Source organism: Meles meles, chromosome 8 (genome assembly GCF_922984935.1).
Source record: "Meles meles chromosome 8, mMelMel3.1 paternal haplotype, whole genome shotgun sequence".
Taxonomy (NCBI): Eukaryota; Metazoa; Chordata; class Mammalia; order Carnivora; family Mustelidae; genus Meles; species Meles meles.
In genome coordinates, this window is record NC_060073.1 from 70,709,524 (window position 1) to 70,732,456 (window position 22,933).

At 39.0% G+C, this 22,933-nt stretch overlaps 1 protein-coding gene across 13 annotated transcripts in view; it reads right to left on the minus strand.

Moving 5' to 3' along the window:
* The window catches only part of DLG2 (discs large MAGUK scaffold protein 2), a 1,573,258-nt gene that overhangs the window by 422,497 nt on the left and 1,127,828 nt on the right, over positions 1–22,933 (minus strand). For all 13 annotated transcript variants that reach the window (XM_046015622.1, XM_046015636.1, XM_046015625.1 and 10 more), the window contains one exon: positions 17,094–17,249. In XM_046015622.1, the coding sequence (XP_045871578.1) occupies positions 17,094–17,249 (156 nt within the window). The remainder of the gene's footprint in view (positions 1–17,093; positions 17,250–22,933) is intronic.

Genomic DNA, 22,933 nt, shown 5'->3' on the forward strand with positions numbered 1-22,933 from the left:
AAATTAGACCATAAGCCAGCACCAGTCTATGGACTTGAGTTTGAGAAAACTGAATTCAAGAAATCCAGAGTACCAGAATTACAGAGAATAAAATGTTTTATTGTATGTCTATGGCTTCATCAATGGTTAGGGAATAGCTTAGTAAGACAACTTAAGTAGTGGAAAGAGTAAGGCAGAAGGGTGCCTGGGTAGCTCAGTCAGTTAAGCATCTGCCTTCAGCTCAGGTGATGATCTCAGGGTCCTGGAATCAAGCCCAGGGTGGGCAGTGAAGGGAGGCTGTCCCTGCTCAGCAGGGAGTCTGCTTCCTCCCTCTGTCCCTTCCTCCTAAAAGTGCACGCATGTGCTTTCTCTTAAATAAATAAAATCTTTAAAAAAAAAAAAAAGAGTAAGGCTCTAGAGAAGGCTATGGGTATATTCAAGAAAGGGCATTTCATTTCAAATTAAATGTAATCACTGACCCCAATAGTTAATCCTGTAGACTTCCAAGTGTCAATAATACATACATGTGTACATGTGTATTTGTGGATATGTACATTCCTTAATTTCTCTACCATTTTAATCATGTTAATAAATTAACACTCTCCTTTCTTGATACCCCCTCAACATATGCCTTCTATAGAGCTTCTACTGTATGAGATTCTATTGTTTGCCTGTCTGTTGTGGGCCCTTCTATAAGACTGAGTCTCTTGGGGTGCCTGGGTGGCTCAGTGGGTTAAGTCTCTGCCTTCAGCTCAGGTCATGATCTCAGGGTCCTGGAATCAAGCCTGGCATCGCATCGGGCTTTCTGCTCAGCAGGGAGCCTATTCCCCGCCCCCGCCTGCCTCTCTGTCTACTTGTGATCTCTGTCTGTCATATAAATAAATAAATAAATCTTAAAAAAAAAAAAAAAAAGACTGAGTGTCTTTGGGAAAGGGCTATGTCTAATTTGTATTCCCAACTTAGAGCACAGAGCCTGTCACAGGCTCATTAAATATAGGGCTCTCTAAGTATTTACTGGATACATAAATTAATAATGATATAAGTAATTTTTATTGTCTTTCTTTAAAATTAAGAGTTAATACTTGCCAGGTACATTGCTGGGCACCAAAAATACAGAAATGATTAAAACATGGCACCCGAGTACAAGGAGCTCAGTCTCACTAATGGGACAGATTAGGAAAAAGGAAATCAAATAATACTAACAGTAATACACTAGGCTGAGCTCTATAGCTTTAGAAGGATGGAGGAGGGCCCCCAACCCAGGCTGAGAGCATCAGGAAGAGGTTTCCAGTGGTACCACACAGGATGTGTTTCCTGAGCCTGTTAGGTGAAGAGAAGAGATCTACGAGTGGGAGCTGGCACTGAGATGGCCAGGTGAATGCTATGTGTCCTTGTTTAGAGAAGGAGGAGTTTAAGAATGGGAGAAACATGAGTCAGGACCTGAAGATAAGGAGAGAGTGGTTTTTTTTCCCTCCCTAGGAGCTGCAAAAGGAATGGATATGAAGGAAAGGCAGGCATGTTCGAGGATAAGTCAGGGCAGGGACAAAAATCAGATGTGTATTACCAAAGGCCCCACACAGGCTATAGTGCAGTGAAGAGATGGAAAGTGCAGAGAGCTTGTGGTGGAGACCAGCTGGTAATTCAGATGAGCAATGATTCTAGATTGATCTAGAGTGGAGGCAACAGGAAAAGACTGCAGAGGAATTACTCAAGAATTCAAGATATATTGATAGGACACTTAAGAGATTAATTCAGTAGGAGAAATCTAGGAAAATGTCTTGGTGCTAGAACCACAGAAGTACTAGGTTTACCATGTGGCAGTCACTTTTCATGTGTAAGCTCATAATTCCTCATAACAGCTCTGTAAGATAAATGCTTTTATTATCCCCATGTTATGGATAAGAAAACTAAGGTGTAGAGAGATCACACAGCCAGTGAGGAGGAGAAACAGAATTTGAATCCAAGTACATGCTCTTAAATACTATTTATTAATGGTTATTTATTAATGGTTATTATATAGTGGAAACAACTACAGACAACAATCCAAAAGATAAAGATGACAAGGGTGATTTTTGATATGCCTTAGGGCATTTGAGGATAGATGTCCAGCAGTTTTGTAGATGTGTGGGTCTGGAGTCAGAAAAAGATCTAGCTGCAGACACAGAGATGGCAGACACGGGCACATACTGGGAACCCCACCTGTGGAGGTGGAGGTATTGTATGAGGGAGCGTATACAGAATAGAAAGAGAAGGCACTGTTGGTGGAATGGACAAACAAGAGATGTCTAAGGAGAGGGACGAGAGAAGTTGAAAATTCAAAAAGAATCACGAGTCTGAAAGTGGGATTGTAGAATAATAATAATACAACAGGTTTCACAAAGAAGCAAGCCAAAGAGAAAGTGTACAGAAGATACAATCTGATAAGGACTAAGAAGCTTCCTCCGGATTTAGAAACAGAGAATCTTGGGTATCTTGGTGAAAATAATTTTAGGGCAGGGCTGGGGTGAAACTTGGCTACAGAGCTCCAAAGAGTTAATGGATGAAAGGAAGGGAGTGTGTAGACAATTATTCTAGTTGGAAACAGAGGAACAGAGGTTTTTTTTTTTTTTTTTTGAAACAGAGTTTTAAGGATTATTTGTTCTATAATGGGATGATGGTTGCGTTATAGTAAAAGTAAATGGAACTGGGTTCAGATGTCAGCTCGGTCAGCTATTAGTTTCATCAGTAAAGTAGGGATAAAAATACCTGCTTTGCAGATTTATTGTGAGGATTAGTGATTACATTTGCAAAATACCTAACAACATTGGTATTTAGTAAATGAGAGCTATAGCCCTATTAAAAATATGAAAAGTCTGAAGACCTCTAAATCCCCTGAATAATTTACTGAGTTAGCGGTCAGAGGGTAGGAAAATCATCTAAAATTTTAAGTGTGTTTTTTGTTATTTTTGTCTGAGTACTTGATATCATAAGGACATAATCTTAGTTTCATGTTGCTATGTGAATTATTTAAGTGTTAAATGGGAATTTAAACAGCATTATTGAGATGCAATTCACATACCATATATTCATGAATTTAAAGTGCATCATTCAGTAGCATTTGGTCTATTAACAGAGTTGCACAACCATCATTACAAGCTATTATAAAACATTTTTATAACTCCCAAAAGGAATCCCATACCCTTACCAGGCACTCTCAGTTCCTGCCACCTCCCCATCCAGCTCTAGGCAATCACTAATCTGCTTCTTTCTGTAGGTCTGCCTGCTGTGGTCTCTTCATATAAATGGAATCATACAACATGGGGTCCCTTTGTGAATGGCTTTTTTCGTTTTACATGTTTTCACTATTCATACATGCTGTAGCATAAGTCACTACTTCATTCTTTTTTTCTGGTTGGATAATGTTACACTGTATGGATATATCACATACAATTTATCCATTTGGACTGTTTCTACTTTCCGGTTATTATGAATAATGCTGCTACGAACATCGTACACAAGTATTGTGTGTACATATGTTCTCATTTCTTTTGGGTTTACACCTCACAGGGGAACTGCTGAGTCTGAACGGTGGCTTCTTTAATTTTTACTAACAAAACTTACACATACTATAAACAATGAAAACAATTTAAAATTGTATGAAATAAAAGATAACAAATGTCCTTCCTTATTCCAATCACACTTTCCTGAGGTAAATACTGTTCTCCTGAGGTTACAGTTCTATTTCCTTCCAGGCTTGGTCTATGTATGTAATATCTCTGAGCACGAAACATTCTGGAAGTCTGGGTTAAAATTACAAGCTGGCGTGGGAGAAGTAGTGACTCCTGATCAAAGTCGTATGTATCTGACTCTGAGACCTTGGGTAAGTATCTTAATTTTGCTGGACTTACTTTTTCAAAAAAATCTTAAGTATTTGAATGCATAAGCCTTTTCAATAAAGCATTCTATGATTTAATGATACTGAGTGCTCTGAGGATATACTATTAACTTTGGGCTTATTTGCAACACATGCTGCTTTCCATTTCTTTTTCTTTAGACTTGGTAGAGGGAACATCAGAGAAAGGGAATGGCAATTACCCTCACCTTGCCAAGAACTGACATTTACTTAGCATGCTAAGCAAACTTTCAGAGTGACTGGTGCTGAAAATCAAGTTCTTTTGCAAGTCTTAATCTGTTTCTTTTCCATCTTCTAAGTTTGATGAATTGATTTTTGTTTTATTACCATTTACAGGTCAATCAGAGTTGCTGAGAGGTTTGCTTACTATGGAGCTTGATCCCATTTCTGGAAGTCTAGCATTGAACATTTCAATGATCCAACCCTTCTAAGACATGTTTGAGGAACTTGCATATGATGAGACTTCTCAAGAGCATCTGGAATTTGACATATGTAGAGCACAAATGAAACAGACTTTAACAAAAAGTAGACATCACCTCATGTAGTGCACAACAGAAAATCTGTTTCTGTGGCCTAACTCAGAAATCTCAGAAAAAAACGCTTACATCACCTTCTCCTAAAAGAATAAAGGTAAACTATGATCCATAAAGAAAGATCCTTCTCCAACTACCAACTCTTCCATTCAGTGCCTTTAGGCTGGAGAAGAGCTTTCACTAAATGTAAATTCCCCCTTTAAGAAGTAAGTCACTGTTCTAGGTGGACACCCACCACTGGTCATTCTACTCAATGTCTACAGTGTGCTCATGTGCCACATGGAAAACATATAACATGGTTCTTACCCATAGGGAGAGGACAGAGAGGCACCTTGTTTTAGATGACACAGAGTTATTACTAGAGGAAAATTTGTGAATGTTGGGGTTAATGTAGAGCATAAACTCAGCCATAATACCTGGCTGCTAAAAGTAACATGGAGGCCGCTGGGGCGAAGGAAGGTTTCAGAGAAGCGCGTGGGCCTTTGGAATGCTGAGGCCTGTGTGACCACTCTGCCACTGGAATGCCTTGGGGAGTTAGTTGCCTTCCTAAAGCTTTCTTAGCCCAAACAGCCACCCTGTGATCTAAGAGATGTATGCATTGTCCCATAGGCTACGTTTAGTAGAACAAGCAGATTAGCATATCTTATCTTTCCTGTTAACAGATCCTACTAGTTTCAGTGAGACCCCCTTGTCACACATCCCGTGCTTGAGAAACAGGGACAAGGATTTGTGATTATCTTGTGGACCAATCAGTAAAAGCTGGAGCAAAGACCAGCAAAGCATCTTCACCTCTGAGCGTTGACCCCCGTGCCTTCTCCTTTTTTTCACAGCAAAATTTGGAATAATCTTTCATTCATTGGTACAAGGATTGCAGGCCATTCCGGGCTGTTCCTGAGGTTCATTACTACCCCGCCCACTATGGGATGAAGTACATAAAGAAAAATAAAAGGTCTTCTGCAAGGTCCTTTTTGTAGCTGACTTTGAACCCAGCAAGAAGAAAGGGAGAGTCTGAAGACTCCAACAACTTTAGAGGGCAGATGTGGGGGTAGAAAGAGGCTGAGTCTTCAGCATATGTGGATTTTCACTTGTTGACCCATGGAAACAGAGGGGACCCCTTGATCCTTCATAAGAGAGGTCTCATTGAAATGTGTACCAAGGGCATGGGATACACTAAAAGATAGTTTATAGAGAAAAGGAGAAAAGAAACCAACGCTGTATGTTTAGATGAGGACTCAGAAAAGAGTAGCAATGCGGAACTATGATGTATAGGAGGTCTTTGACCCTAAGTTTGAGGAATTCTTGACCAACTGGATGCCAGCAGATGCCTAAGGTATCACTGGACAAGGCCTCCACCTCTCCCCCACTGTCCTGATTTCCCACAGTCACTATTCCCATCCTTCCTGTTACAATTTCTTTTTTTTTTTTTTTTAACTTTGGGATTTTAAAATGTAGATCATCTTCTGAAAAAGTTTTGATGCTCCAGAAACTGAATATTAATGCTCCTCAATCAAAAAAGTCTGTCTTTTTTTCTTTCTCTGCTGGGGAAGAGTCTGGGGGCTCCAAAATACAAACAGGGCAGGGAATCTGGCTGGGACAGGAAACAAGCTGCTATGGAAGACAGGGGCAGAAACGCAGATGGCAACAGTCCCTGCTAGACACTACCCAGCTTCTCCAAGTCTGGCCTAGGCAGAGAGTGCCAGTGTGGACCACAGTGGGAATGGAGATATACATCTGAAATAACATCACCTTCTAAAGAGACAGGGACAAAGGTGAGAAGACTAAATCTGTTTAAAGTGAAGGGTATCCTAAGGGGGAAATAATGGGAAAAGGCTGTATTATGAAACTAAGGAAATGGTTATCCAGGACAACTTATGAGTCACCAAAAGATTGTGCAAAGAAGGGAGAGAGTCTCAGAATTCTGGTAATTGTACTGGTGGGAATCTGGACAGAATTACTATTTTTTTTTTTAAACTCATAGCCCTTTCCAATGCAGCCCAAGGCCTACTTATAAACTTACAAGGAATATAGATTCCAGTGATAGCAAGACAGTAAGAACTCATCAAGTAACATATCACGGGAGTGGGAAGAGCTGGAAGAAAATCTGGACTGTTACTTGACCTTCAGATTTCACACGAGAAAGGTCTGAAAGCCTGAAAACCTATGAATACAAAACTATACCTATGGTATCTAGTAGACATCAGGATGGCTCCAAAAAACAAAACAAAATAAGAGTCAAGGCAAAGTAAAATTCATGTATATTTGAGAAATGAAACCCAAAATAAATTTCTAGGCTTTTTTTTTTTTTAAGCATTATTAGTGGCTATCAGTAACACCCACAAAGAAACCCTCTGGGCCCAGTGGTCCCCAAACATCTTGAGAATAGGGTGTGATTATGTCTGGACTGACTGTCCCCAGAAGTACCAACCATATAATAGGCATTCAGTATATATTTGTAGTTTGAGTGACATTTCCTCATCTGGGACATATAAAGATTGGACAGGGTGGGATCCTTGTAATTATGCCAGAGGCATAGGAAAGGCAGCAGAACATTAGAATGGACAGAAATATCAAAGAGAAATAAGATCCTCATCTCTTAGCCCCATCCCTACCCTCAGTCAAGGCCAACCCCTTTTGTTGCTCAGGTCACTCAGGAAAACACCTGGACGCGGCAAGAAGCACGGGCTGAAATCCTGTCTGAACTCTGTTTATCATGTCACATGTGGGCTCTGGAACATTTTGTCCTTTCCCCAGAAGAAGGGGAGACTTTTAAAAGTTTGGACAAAGGCTCCGGCTTGACTAGAGAGGCTCAGGTTATATCTCCCCCTGACCCCTTTTAAAGCAAGCCATAAAATTCCTCTTTACCCTCTAATGCATTCATTTTCTCCGGAGGAAAGTGATTTTAGGTTTTAGTATTCAATTTGGAACACACATCCCCACTGACTTAAAATACCCTGTTCAAGAGATCCTTTAAACTTCACATGAGCTTAAGGTCTACAAAACTGAATTAAAGAGTTGAAATGGAAGACTTACTTTCTCTGCTCTGAGAGGTAAATTTTGATCCCTGAATCAAAACAAAACTCTGCATTCTAAAATACTTAGATCTCTATATAAATATAAGCAGCCTTGCACAGTCCCTCTTCCCATTTTGCAAATCCTAAAATTCACTTCCCTTTATAATTCATGGGATTCACCATCAGTTTTCCAATAAGAACAGCCTTTAAGAAGAATTCATGCCCTCTTCAGCCTGAGGTTTCTATGTAGGGTCACATAACAGGTCTATGTGTGTAATATATACACATGTAATGACAATAATGTTAATGGGATGCTTCACATTTGTCAGACATTGCTTTTAGCACGTTACATGTAACCCCATTAAATCCTTAGAGCAACCCCATGAGAAGGGATACTACAATTATTGTTATTACGTAGATGAGGATACATAAGCTCATACTTGTTGTCATTTGCTCCAGTTTGCTTTAGCGGGAGTTGAGGCAGCCAGATGCAAACCTTAAAGCTCCTATTCACAGTCCACATTCTTAACCATATACTCATCTACCTATCTACTTACCTATCTATTGAAAGCCGATTATATTTAATGAGCTTTACTTTCTTCTCACACAGAATCTATTGAAATCTGACTATAATTAAAGGAGATGTACTTTTTTTCTCAGACAGAATTTAATTCTTGAGGAATATTATGTGTGAGGAGAACAATATTCAACTAATATTTATTGAGTACATTTCTAAGCCTTGAATTTGGTGCCAGCCTGCTTAGATTCAAATCCCAACTGTGGGACCTTAGGTTGCTCAATCTCTCTAGGCCAAGTTTCTATGCTTGCAGACTGGGGATTTAGTAACACATGCCTTCCAGGATTGCTGTGGGGATTAATGAGCTAATTTGTATAAAGTACATCCTGGCGGGTAGTAAGATTATATAAATAATAGTGATTGTTTTCTTCATTACCATCATCACCACTATTACTATTAGTACGACATGCCAGGAACCATTTTTGGCACAGACAATACAAGAGCAAATGAGACAACAAAAAATCTTGCCTAATAAAATTAATAATCTAAGTATATAAGTCCTGATGTGCTCAATTTCAACTATCTCATCCCATCATTTCCATTTGTTTAAATGTGTACTGTAATTTTTCTATAAAATTTGAATAATCACACCTACCTCATAGTTGTTATGCAGCTAAAATGAGTTAGTACATATAAAAGTTTGGAACAGTGCCTAGCACATAAAAGCACTGACTACATGTTAGTGGTTTTAATTAACATCTATGCTGTGGTGTTATAGCTTAATGTTACTGTCTTGATTCTGAGTTCCTATAATCTGTTGCTATAGTGATTTTGCACAGCCATTTTCTCACAGCTACTTTCCCTCCAGAGAGGACTGCTTTTGAAATTATGCTTATTCTTCAATCTCTTATTGCTACTCAGTAATATAATGATTACTAAAGTCAAAATAAATTAAGATTGTTCCCCAAACACAAAAAATATATACTAAAACTAAGGGGAAATATTCATAACTTTTCAGATAAATAAACAGACTTTTTCCCTTTTAAGCAAATTAGGTTTTTTTAGTGTTATTTGAATATCACAGAATGGGAATTTTGGAATCAGACCAATCTGTGTTCATTTTCCAGCTCTTCCGAGCCTCCTACTCTCAACTGACTGGCTATGTCCTGAAGGGTAAATGAGAGCTTTTGGAACAAACAGGGTGAGCTCCCTGCCTTCCTTCCTCCTTTACACTTACAATGAAATTTTAAATGAGCTTTAAATATGTTTTCTGAATTCTTAATGAAAGAACATCTCCTCCCTTAAAAAAAAAAAAAAAGAGTGAAAGGCAGCAATAAATGGGATTTTTTTTTTTTTAAAGTATCTTACACAGAATGCTTTAATGTCAAAGCAAGGGGTGCTTTTCTCCTTGTGAACTCTTGCATGTATCACTTTATGGAAAGAAGAGGCTATAAAACATAATGTGGCAAGATTAGCCTCTGTGACTTTGTGGGACTCAATTAATCTTTCCTTATTTTCCTTAATTTAAATTGGGCTTAGTGATCACCTACTTCGAAAAGGCAGTGGAGGCCTTTGAAGAAGCTGCTGCATAAACTGGGAAGGCGCTATGCCTTATGAGCCATGCCCCACAGGGTTTCCTTTCCAGGTTTTAATTAAAAATGAAATTAAGAATTCTTTAAGATTTTATCAGCCTTTTAAGAACATAAGAAGGTCAATGATTTGTTAAGTGTCTTTCTTTTTTTCCAATGGTTCTATTCCCCAGATTAAACTGCATGAACAGGGCTTAAATTCTTTTTCAGGCTCCACAGATGGGTGGCAGAGTGGACGGATGATGCGGAGGACTGAGAGAGAAGATACAGTGCACATGTGCAGAGGGAGTAAGGCTTCCAGCCGAAGCCTGAGTATGGGCATGCCCCGATTAGAGTCCTGGCCCCTCCCTGTGCTAGATCAAAACCCACACCTTGCAAGGTTGTTGGGATTCTTAGAAATAATAAGGGCTATTTGTGAAGTGTCTAGCTACTAATCTGTTACAGAGAATTGCTGTTATTTTGGTCTACATTCCTAAAAAGGCACATGGAGGGATAGAAATACTGGTACGCGAGTAGATTAAAAAAAAAAAAAAAAAGAAAAGAAAATTATCTCACAGGAATGTGAAGTCACATACAGCTTAAGAACTCACCACATTTTACAGGGAGCCTATACATGTATTATAAAAGGAGAAATATGTGACTTTGCCTATGGTGACAAGGAGGGCTGCTGCTAAGAGTGACAGAATCATCTTTTCTTACGGTCTCAGGGGATTATCTAGGCTGATAGGTACTTTTCACCTGATTTCTGATAGCACTAAAATAAATATGCATGAGTTCAAGGCTTTAAAGTAGAATGAACATATGGAAACAATAATGACTAATACGGATAGAGCCTAGATAAAAATTCATTTACTCCATTTCCCTTGATCCTCATAATAATCTTATGAAGAGAAGAGCAGAGATTGGATTATTTCCCCCCTTTTCTGATGAGTGAATCGAGGCTCTGAGTAATAGGAAGGGGTTATCTAAATCCACATGCTTAGTATGAGGAAGCTTAGTGAGGAAGTCCTCACACCTAGACAGTCTGAACATAATCCCCGGATCCTCAATGTCATCAGGTTGCCACCACCTCAAAGAGACCCTCTATACGCTTTCCCTTCTGCTGAGTTTCCTTCCATAGAGTTTTAATGTTTAAATACATTTATTGTGGGAAAAAAATACATTTACTGTGGACAAGAGCGCTCACTGTCTGAGAGGAGGTGATGTAATCACCTTGTAAATAACCCAAGCCAGAAAATTCTTGCCCTTGAAACAATCACTAAGTACCACCCATTTCATCTGATAAATAATTCTGAATCCATTTACGTCTATCCTACTACTTTAGTTCAGTTCTTCATGATTTCAACTGCAGTGGATTTGCTAACTAGTATCACTGCCTTTAAAGTCTTTCTACACAGCTGACTGAGTGATCTTCCAAAAACACAAATCAAGTTATGTCTTCGCTCAGCTTGAAACCTCTTCAACAGCTCCTCACTGCTTGCAGAATAAAGTCCAAAATCTTCAGCTTGGTAAATAAGGCCCTCAATGATCTGCAGCCTGTGACTCCAACTTCGTCACTTACCCAATAACCCTTAGCCACATGGAAATGCTGTGACTCCTGTAGTGTACTAAGCTTTCCCACGATGTGGAGCTCAACTCTGCACTACACTTCTTTGACTTCAAACACATTTCTTCCCTCACTGACTGAGGAGCTCAGTGTCTTTCTGAAAACTTAAAGAAAAACAGAGGCAGAGTTAGATGATTCTTCCTCTGCTTACCTTTAGAGACTCACATGTACTTTTGTTATAGCATTATTATGTCTAGAAGTTATATCTGATTTTGGATTTACAGACTTTGGGACAATTAAAACATTAAAAGCCCACATTAACTTTCTATTGTTTTGCAAGGAAAGAGAGCTTGCCAAAGATAGGCCACCATAACATACCGCTGAGGTCTTGTGAGATAAAGATCTTGCTCTATGTTCCAAGGCTGGGAATGGTTTGAAGGTGACTGTTTTATGACTTCTATAAAGGGAGTGAGTATTACATAATTCCAAGCTCTGTAGACAGTAGTTAGAAGATAGACTAGCAAATGGACCTGTGGAAAGGTAATGTTAAGTTTCCCATAAATAACTTCTTACAAATATTAGAAATTGATGAAACAAGGTGTGAGCGGAGAACATTCCTATGCAAATGCTCACCTTCTGAGAAGGGACAGTCTAAGACCAGGCTTGCTTCTATCGCTATCTTACACTAGTCTGGTTTCAGTTACCTTGAGATTAGGTACACTAGAGAAATGGAGAGGCTTTAGCATATATACATCACGATGCCACAGTGAGGACTTCTTCATCTGCATGTCTTTGAACTGTTCAAGGAAAAGGGTGGACGGTATCACATTCACCTTTGAATCCCCATCATCCAGGACAATGCCTGGAACCTAGTAGAAGTTTCATGAATACATACTCCGCAATGAGTAAATAAGCTTTTTGACCACATAATGCCTCAGAGTCCATTTCCTACCCCAAATCTGCCAACATACTTTAGTCTTCATCTGGTTCATCTCAGTCTCTGTTTACCAGCTACCAAATAACAATAATTAGGGCCACCTATAGAAGGATGAATGAAAACTCTGTACATGTTGAGAAAACAGACAATCCTTGCCCTAGGAATATCAAAAGCTGACATTCTCCCAAAGCAGAAAAACCAATTACAACATCAAAAACATTCCTGGGGTGCCTGGGTGGCTCAGTGGGTTAAAGCCTCTGCCTTCGGCTCAGGTCATGATCCCAGGGTCCTGGGATCGAGCCCTGCATCGGGCTCTCTGCTCAGCTGGGAGCCTGCTTCCCTTCCTCTCTCTCTGCCTGCCTCTCTGCCTACTTGTGATCTCTCTGTCACACAAATAAATAAATAAAATCTTTAAAAAAAAATTCCTATTTTTTTTTTTTTTAAGAGAAAGATGTACTGGATAAGCAGAAGCCCCACAGCAATCCCATTTGTTTTTCACAGAGCTACAAATTTTAGTTTGATTCCAGGCTCTGCCCATTTCTTGCTTTCCTAAGTTCTGAAAAGTCAATTATCTAAACATAATCTGCAGCCTTAGGAGCTGACACTTTGCCAAGTAATTGAAAGAGCTTTCCTAAGAAAAACTTTCCACTGTTTTCTTCCAGACAATGTTACAGAAGTAACTGTGTATACAATTAATTCACTCCTGGATGTTTGCTATCAAATCAAAGTGCTGAATATGTGGGTATTCTGATTGAAAGGCACAGAATAGAGACGATTGGCTCTCCTTGCTTCCACTGACTGGCTTCTATCCTTCTGAATGCTGATTAGGGATTAAATTGGTGCACATGTAAAGGTGGCTTCACATGGTAACTTTCACAGAGCTAGCTCATATTCTAATCTGAGCCGGTAACTTTCATGTGAGTAGGTGCATGCTTTTGAAATAGACTAGGGGACATTCTCTAGTGCCCTAAAATAAATTAATAGATAAATATATATATACACACACATATATATATGTGTATATATACATATATATTACTACATATATGTGTATATATAGTAATCTATACACATGTATATTATACATATACACATATATATTACTTATTATATATAAAATATCATATGTATTATATAATATATATAATCACATATGGCAACTTAAAGGAGAGGTACTTTTCAACACTTTTGATTGGCTTTTTCAGTTTACACCACCTTTGTAAAAAGACTCCCCAGTATGGTACCTTGCACTTGTTAGTGCTTGATAAATCTTGGTTGGATGAAATGAAAGATATATTCCAGTAATATCCTTTTGAGGGCAGAAGACCCCCAATACTTTTATTTTATCGTAAGGAGAAGCAAGCATTACACTCATGAAGACAGTGGCTTGAGTTCCTCCTTATTATAAAGTTGAATAAGGGTTTGTCCATCTAATTCTATGTTTTCAGGTACCTCTGAGGTTCTACAGATTATTTAAGGTCACAGTGGATAAAGCAAGTGATGGTGTCATAAATGGATCTAAGAACCCTTGAACTTTTCCCTTGAATTATCTATTGGTGGCATTTCAAGAAACATCTGCTCAGAGTGGTATTTTGCATTGCAGGGGAAGTAAATAATCTCTGAAAGGATTTATTCCATTTTCATGAAGAATGGACAGTTACCTAATGCAATGATAACATACTGACCACTGAGATAATTCAAGGTAAAATTACAGTACACAAAGTGAGCTCTAGTCTGCCACTCTTGGTTTCAATGCATAGATTCATTCACTCCTGGGGTTGTTTTATGTACGCATAAGACCTGAATAAAGCATAGCTTTAGCCATCACGTGTTCCTGAACACGGATCTGTCTGCTTGTCTGCAGATCTTACTTCCATGTTGATTTTGTCACTCAAGAATTTGGAGCTGCTGTTGTGCCAGACACTATGCTAAGTGTCAGGGGTTTAGCAGTGCACAGACCAGGCACAATGCTACCTGGTGAGCTTAAGCATCCAGTGTGAGACAGGAGTTTGGCTTTAAAAATCATATAAATAAATATATAATTATAAATTGCTTGAGTCTTATGGGAAAAAAAAGAGAGAGAGAGAGAGAGAGAGACATAATATAATAGGGAACAGATTTTCTTTCAGGGAGCTTCTCTGAGGAAGTGTAACTTAAGCTTCCATCTAAGATGACCAGAAGTTAACCAGGCAAAGTGTAGTAAGAGCTTTTCAGTTTGGGGAAAGAGCATGTGTGAAGCATTTAAAATAGGTAGAGACTTAGTGCATTTTGTGAATGTGAATAGTGTGATCAGCAATGGGAGGAGTGAAATGAGGTGTTTAAGAGGCAGGCAGGGGCTGGGTCATGCATAGCTTGGATGCTATATTAGTGACTTTGCATTTTATAGTAATGCAAAAGAAGAGAAAGAGATGTGATCTGTATTTTTAACAGATCACCTTGTTTGCACTGAGAATAAATCAGGAGGACAGTAATGGAAGTGGTGAGACCAATTACGAGGCTAGTGTAGGTGGGAGATAATGGAGGCTTGGGTTCAAGTGCTAGAAAGAGAAGTAGAGGGGAATGAATAGGTTGGAAACACATTCTGGAAGTAGAATCTATAGGATTTGAAGACAGACTGAAGGATGGGTGTGAGGGAGAACAGATGTTGGGCATGATCCTCAAGTTTTGGCTTCAGCAATGAAGTATATGACTTGCTGTTTAATGAGTTGGGAAAGTAGGGAAGGGGAGAAAAATGGGGTGAAATCAAGAATTTCAGTATCAGTGAATTGGTGATAATGTCACTAAAATGGGTATATATATTGTATTTATATGTTTATATGTGACTTTTTTTTGAAATGGGGGATAAAATAGGGAAAAAAGAGAAGGGGAAAAAAGAGAAGGGGAAAAAGAAGGGACAGAATTAGACTAGAAAACAGAATTCCCAATGGGGTGATGGAGGGTGAGGGCTGGAGACTGGGGCTTATCAGGATTGCTGAAGGTATATAATTTGAAACAGACATATTCAGCATTATACCACACACACACACACACACACACACACACACACACACACACACATATATACATATACATATATATGTTTAATTCAGGAAAAACAACAACAAAAACAAAAAAGAAACTCCATGGTCTTCATAATACAAATTACAGAAAGTAAACTGCAGAATTATATCTGGTAGATCCACACAAGAGGTAGAGTCCACCACCAGCTTATCGGTGAGTTTTAAGAGAGTGATGCATCAAAATTTCCAGTCGGATGCAAGGAATGTGACTTCAGGTTCATCAAAAAAAGAACATGGGTTATTGATACTGAGCCAGAAGGGAGATGAGAAGGTAGGATAAAAATAGAGAAAGGAGAGAAAAAGTGAAATGGGTGGAGAATTTTTCCAGCAAGCAAAGACATCTCTGCCATCATACCTAGGCTGATGCAGATGCTAATGGTCCCCTGGGTTTGAATCCCAGCCCTGCCACTTGTTAGTGGATGATCTGGGGCATGTCAGGTAACTTTAAGCCCTCTGTTTCCTAACTTGTAAAATGAAGATATTGATAACATCTACTTCATAAGGCAACTGTTAGTGTTAGAAAATATAATTCATAAGCACTACTTAACAAAATGCCTGGCACAGAGGAGAGCTCAGTAAGTGCTAGCTGACTGTGCATAGCTAATTATAGATGTCTAAATACCAGGAAGTCATTATTGTAGGTGTGTGTGCACCTTCTGCTTCCCTATGACTACGGTAACTTTGCCTTCTTAGCTTCAAAACTGAATAATCTGCCGTATCAAGAACTGGTTTTTAAGATTTGTTCAAAATAAAATAAAATTTAATTAATATTTATGAAGCATTCTAAAATGCTATTAGGCTTTAATTGTTGCAATTAGTGAAAATGCCCCAGCTGATTACATGGCCAAAAATATGTTTTCTCATGTATTTCTAGAAATGTTATGTATAATTAAAATTTGTTATTTAACTCCTCTAGAAAGGCCAATACTTGACTTTTAACTTTTTCTTCGAAAATAGAAAAGAAAAACAGAGATGATATTCTAAGGAGACCCTCTTGATACATCCATTTTCATTTTGAATCATTTTTAAATCTGTATTTTCTTGATCTTAACAGTATTATGAAAACATATGAAGCTATTCTATCTGAAAACATAACCAGACAAGTACCTCATTCATTATATGTAGAACATCATGATTGAGATCTCCGATTTAAAAAGAACTGGAACTACCTTATGGAACACTAGATTGTCCTTTTATTACTCTCTTCTCTCTGTGACTTTTGCTATTGCATAAAGATGAGAAGGTATTATTTAACATACATATACTTTAGAATACTAGTGCAGAATCATATTCAACCTTTAGCCTTAGAGTGATTTGTTTAGAGAGTTGTGGAGAGTTCCAAGTCAAATCTGAACTTGGCATTTATTGGCAATACCGTACTGAAGGCAATGCCTTAATTTCTTTGAACTCTTGTTTTCTTATATAAAATGGGAGTAACTAAATAAAGAGAACATGGTAAAAACCTACCATGATGGCATACTATAAAGGTTAAAATTCTTTGTGGTTGATAGAACAGCTAATTCTGTAGTTTTGGGCAAGTTGTTTAATACCTTAGGGAGTCAACTAAGTAGTGGTATTAATTTAATATTTTCATTAAACTATTAAATGGCAATAGTAGTACCTACTTCTTAGGTTATGTTATGCCTGGAGAATAGTAAGTGATTATGAAATATTATTCAAAAATGTACTAAGTACATGCTCTTTTATCCTTCTATATGAGGGAAATAGTGCTAATTAAATTCCAAAATTAATTCTTCTGGAAAAATATAATTAATACCTTATTAAAAATGCATGGGAACCAAGAACATTTGGAAAATCATGTGATCATGTCTGAGTGCTCTGTGATCACACTAAAAAGAAAAAAAAAGTCAATGTTCTTAATTCCTCCCATCGTACCAAAGAAGCAGAACATCTCTCCACTGAGGAAGATGTCAAGCTCCAGAGACACGAGCAGAGGTGGGTTCTACCCATTAATCCTTGTGGAAGCACATGCAATTCGAGAAGATGAAGTGAGGAAGCGCATGCAGTACCTGGTCATCTCAGAGTCAGGGAGCAGGCCTAGGTGGTAGTGGGGGTAGGGAGCTGAGAGAAGGAAGCTTTTGTCACACTCAACAGGGGAATAGTGCCTGGGAGAAGCAGGCTTATCACACAGTTTGTTCACAGTGCTGTAAACAGGTTCCGGAGGCCTGGTGACACAAGAGGAAGAGAGAGAGACAGCATGGTTAGCAAACAACACCCAACTGGGCAACCAGCCCATTTCATCGTCTGCGCAAGTAAACGCCCAAAACAATGCCTTAGGCTTTGTTAGGCTTGAAGAAAAAGTCTTTTTAAGAAACACCATCTCTGGGTAGAAATGAGAACTTCGGGCTGACATCAGGCATGATGAAAATTCAAATACCTGATACCTCAATGGAGTCCTAGTCAACTTTATAAAGGCCAAACCTTTTTGGATAACGTTGTCCGAGGTGTCAAACTGTGGGATCCTCTGACATGGCTCCTTTGTAAACTTCAGTGTCACCTTAAGTGTAAACTTTATAGAGACTTTCCTGACCCCATTAGCCAGGACATCCTGTTACTTTTCACATCACTCTGTCCATACTTCCTGTTTTTTCTGAGCATGAAATAATCTTGTTTGTTTTGTTTAATTTATAATTATTACTCTCACTACACCATAAATTTTATGAGGACAAAAACTGCATTTATTTTGCTAACTATTTAGAGTAGAGTCAGTCCACATTCCATAAATATTTGTTGTATTCACATGTGCATGAATAAATTGACAAAACTTCACACATTCATGTAGCAATTTTTGGGGGGTATTGGACTTACCAAGAAGTCTAATTGCTTATACAATCTCAGTGATTTATATATAAATTGCCCCCCCAACAATTAGTTACAGAGAGTCTTCTACCAAAAGGATAATCACTTTAGTAAAATTTCTACTAAATGGAGGGGAGGAGTCAAGATGGCGGAGAAGTAGCAGGCTGAGACTACATCAGGTAGCAGGAGATCAGATAGATAGCTTATCTAAACATTGCAAACACCTACAAATCCAACGGGAGATCGAAGAGAAGAAGAATAGCAATTCTAGAAAGAGAAAATCAACCACTTTCTGAAAGGCAGGACTGGCGGAGAAGTGAAAACAAAACAACGGGAAGATAGACCGCGGGGGGAGGGGCCGGCTCCCGGCAAGCGGCGGAGCAACGGAGCACAAAATCAGGACTTTTAAAAGTCTGTTCCACTGAGGGACATTGCTCCAGAGGCTAAACCAGGGTGAAGCCCACGCAGGGTCAGCATGGCCCCAGGTCCCGCAGGGTCACAGAAGGATCAGGGGTGTCGGAGTGTCACAGAGCTCGCAGGTATTAGAACAGAGAAGCTGGCTACAGAGACAGAGCCGAGGACTGAACTCTCAGCTCGGGGTTACCTTGAACTGCTCTCAGGCTGGGTGAGCTCGGAGCGCGGCTGGAGGCTGGGGATACGGGAGTGATTAGCTGCTGTTCTCTGGGGGTGCACTTAGGAGTGGGGCCCTCCTCCTCCTCCAGAGGAGTCCGGCTCCTCTGGGCCGGAGACTGGGAGGCCACCATTTTCATTTCCGTCCTCTGGAACTCTATGGAAAGCATTCAGGGAACAAAAGCCAACCGGAGCGGATTACTTAGTCCGGCCCAGGTAAGGGCGGTGCAATTCTGCCTCGGGCAAAGACACTTGAGAGTCACTACAACAGGTGCCTCCCCCAGAAGATCAACAAAATATCCAGCCAGGACAAAGTTCATCTATCAAGGAAAGCAGGTTCAATACCTAGGACGGCAGCAGAATTCCAGAGGAGGATAAAGGAAAGCACGGAACTCATGGCTTTCTCCCCATGATTCTTGTTCTTGTGGTTAATTCAATTTTTTTCTCAATTTTTTTCTTTCTTTTTTCTTCTTCTGCTAAATTTTTTAAAACATTTACCCTTTTCTTTTTTTAACGTTTTTTGACTAGTTTATCTAAAATATATATTTTTCTATATTTGTTTTATTTTTTAAATATTTTTCTTTTTTTTTTTCTGAACCTCTTTTTATCCCCTTTCTCCCCCCCACAATTTGGGGGTCTCTTCTGATTTGGTTACAGTGCATTTTTCTGGAGCCTTTGCCACCCTTTTAGTATTTTTTTTTCTTTTTTTTAATTAATTTTGACAGAGAGAGATCACAAGTAGGCAGAGAGGCAGGCAGAGAGAGTGAGAGGGAAGCAGGCTCCCTTCAGTGCAGAGAGCCCGACGTGGGACTTGATCCCAGGACCCTGAGATCATGACCTGAGCTGAAGGCAGCGGCTTAAACCACTGAGCCACCCAGGCGCCCCCCTTTTAGTATTTTATTTGATCCTTCATATCCTTTTATCTGGACAAAATGACAAGGCAGAAAAATTCACCACAAAAAAAGAACAAGAGGCAGTACCAAAGGCGAGGGACCTAATAAACACAGACATTGGTAATATGTCAGATCTAGAGTTCAGAATGACTATTCTGAAGGTTCTAGCTGGGCTCGAAAAAGGCATGGAAGATATTAGAGAAACCCTCTCTGGAGATATAAAAGCCCATTCTGGAGAAATTAAAGAACTAAAATCTAACCAAGTTGAAATAAAAAAAGCTATTAATGAGGTGCAATAAAAAATGGAGGCTCTCACTGTTAGGATAAATGAGGCAGAAGAAAGAATTAGTGATATAGAAGACCAAATGACAGAGAATAAGGAAGCCGAGCAAAAGAGGGACAAACAGCTACTGGACCACGAGGGGAGAATTCGAGAGATAAGTGACACCATAAGACGAAACAACATTAGAATAATTGGGATTCCAGAAGAAGAAGAAAGAGAGAGGGGAGCAGAAGGTCTATTGGAGAGAATTATTGGAGAGAATGTCCTTAATATGGCAAAGGGAACAAGCATCAAAATCCAGGAGGTGCAGAGAACCCCCCTCAAAATCAACAAGAATAGGCCCACACCCCATCACCTAATAGTAAAATTTACAAGTCTTAGTGACAAAGAGAAAATCCTGAAAGCAGCCCGGGAAAAGAAGTATATAACATACAATGGTAAAAATATTAGATTGGCAGCAGACTTATCCACAGAGACCTGGCAGGCCACAAAGAGCTGGCATGATATATTCAGAGCACTCAACGAGAAAAACATGCAGCCAAGAATACTCTATCCAACTAGGCTATCATTGAAAATAGAAGGAGAGATAAAAAGCTTCCAGGACAAACAAAAACTGAAAGAATTTGCAAACACCAAACCAGCTCTACAGGAAATATTGAAAGGGGTCCTCTAAGCAAAGAGGGAGCCTAAAAGTAGTAGATCAGAAAGGTACAGAGACAATATACAGTAACAGTCACCTTACAGGCTAATAATGGCACTAAATGCATATCTCTCAATAGTTACCCTGAATGTTAATGGGCTAAATGCCCCAATCAAAAGACACAGGGTATCAGAATGGATAAAAAAACAAAACCCATCAATATGTTGCCTACAAGAAACTCATATTAGACGTGAAGACACCTCCAGATTTAAAGTGAGGGGGTGGAAAACAATTTACCATGCTAATGGGCATCAGAAGAAAGCTGGGGTGGCAATCCTTATATCAGATCAATTAGATGTTCAGCCAAAGACTATAATAAGAGATAAGGAAGGACACTATATCATACTCTAAGGTTCTGTCCAACAAGAAGATCTAACAATTTTAAATATCTATGCCCCTAACGTGGGAGCAGCCAGCTATATAAATCAATTAATAACAAAATCAAAGAAACACATCAATAATAATACAATAATAGTAGGGGACTTTAACACTCCCCTCACTGAAATGGACAGATCAACCAAGCAAAAGATCAACAAGGAAATAAAGGCCTTAAATGACACATTGGTCCAGATGGACATCACACATATATTCAGAACATTTCATCCCAAAGCAACAGAATACACATTCTTCTCTAGTGCACATGGAACATTCTCCAGAATAGATCACATCCTGGGTCACAAATCAGGTCTCAACCGGTATCAAAACATTAGGATCATTCCCTGCATATTTTCAGACCACAATGCTCTGAAGCTAGAACTCAATCACAAGAGGAAAGCTGGAAAGAACCCAAATACATGGAGACTAAACAGCATCCTTCTAAGGAATGAATGGGTCAACCAAGAAATTAAAGAAGAATTGAAAAAATTCATGGAAACAAATGATAATGAAAACACAATGGTTCAAAATCTGTGGGACACAGCAAAGGCAGTCCTGAGAGGAAAATATATAGCGGTACAAGCCTTTCTCAAGAAACAAGAAAGGTCTCAAGTACACAACCTAACCCTACACCTAAAGGAGCTAGAGAAAGAACAACAAAGAAAGCCTAAGCCCCGCAGGAGAAGAGAAATCATAAAGATCAGAGCAGAAATCAATGAAATAGAAACCAAAAAAAAAAAAAAAGATCAATGAAACTAGGAGCTGGTTCTTTGAAAGAATCAATAAGATTGATAAACCCCTGGCCATACTTATGAAAACGAAAAGAGAGAGGACCCAAATAAAATCATGAATGAAAGAGGAGAGATCACAACTAACACCAAGGAAATACAGACAATTATAAGAGCATACTATGAGCAACTCTATACCAACAAATTGGACAATCTGGAAGAAATGGATGCATTCCTAGAGATATATAAACTACCACAACTGAACCAGGAAGAAATAGAAAAACTGAACGGGCCCATAACCAGTAAGGAGATTGAAACAGTCATCAAAAATCTCCAAACAAACAAAAGCCCAGGGCCAGATGGCTCCCCAGGGGAATTCTATCAAACATTTAAAGAAGAACTAATTCCTATTCTCCTGAAACTGTTCCAAAAAATAGAAATGGAAGGAAAACTTCCAAACGCATTTTATGAGGCCAGCATCACCTTGATCCCAAAACCAGACAAGGATCCCACCGAAAAAGAGAACTACAGACCAATATCCTTGATGAACACAGATGCAAAAATTCTCACCAAAATACTGGCCAATAGGATTCAACAGTACATTAAAAGGATTATTCACCACGACCAAGTGGGATTTATTCCAGGGCTGCAGGGTTGGTTCAACATCTGCAAATCAATCAATGTGATACAACACGTTAATAAAAGAAAGAACAAGAACCATATGATACTCTCCACAGATGCTGAAAAAGCATTTGACAAAGTACAGCATCCCTTCCTGATCAAAACTCTTCAAAGTGTAGGGATAGAGGGCACATACCTCAATATTATCAAAGCCATCTATGAAAACCCACCGCAAATATCATTCTCCATGGAGAAAAACTGAAAGCTTTTCTGCTAAGGTCAGGAACACGGCAGGGATGTCCATTATCACCACTGCTATTCAACATAGTACTAGAAGTCCTAGCCTCAGCAATCAGACAACAAAAAGAAATTAAAGGCATCCAAATCAGCAAAGAAGAAGTCAAACTATCACTCTTCACAGATGATATGATACTATATGTGGAAAACCCAAAAGACTCCACTCCAAAACTGCTAGAACTTGTACAGGAATTCAGTAAAGTGTCAGGATATAAAATCAATGCACAGAAATCAGTTGCATTTCTGTACACCAACAACAAGACAGAAGAAAGAAAAATTAAGGAGTCAATCCCATTTATAATTGCATCCAACACTATAATATATCTAGGAATAAGCCTAACCAAAGAGGCTAAGAATCTATATGCGGAAAACTATAAAGTACTCATGAAAGAAATTGAGGAAGACACAAAGAAATGGAAAAATGTTCCATGCTCCTGGATTGGAAGAATAAATATTGTGAAAATGTCTATGCTACCTGAAGCAATCTACACATTCAATGCAATCCCTATCAAAATACCATCCA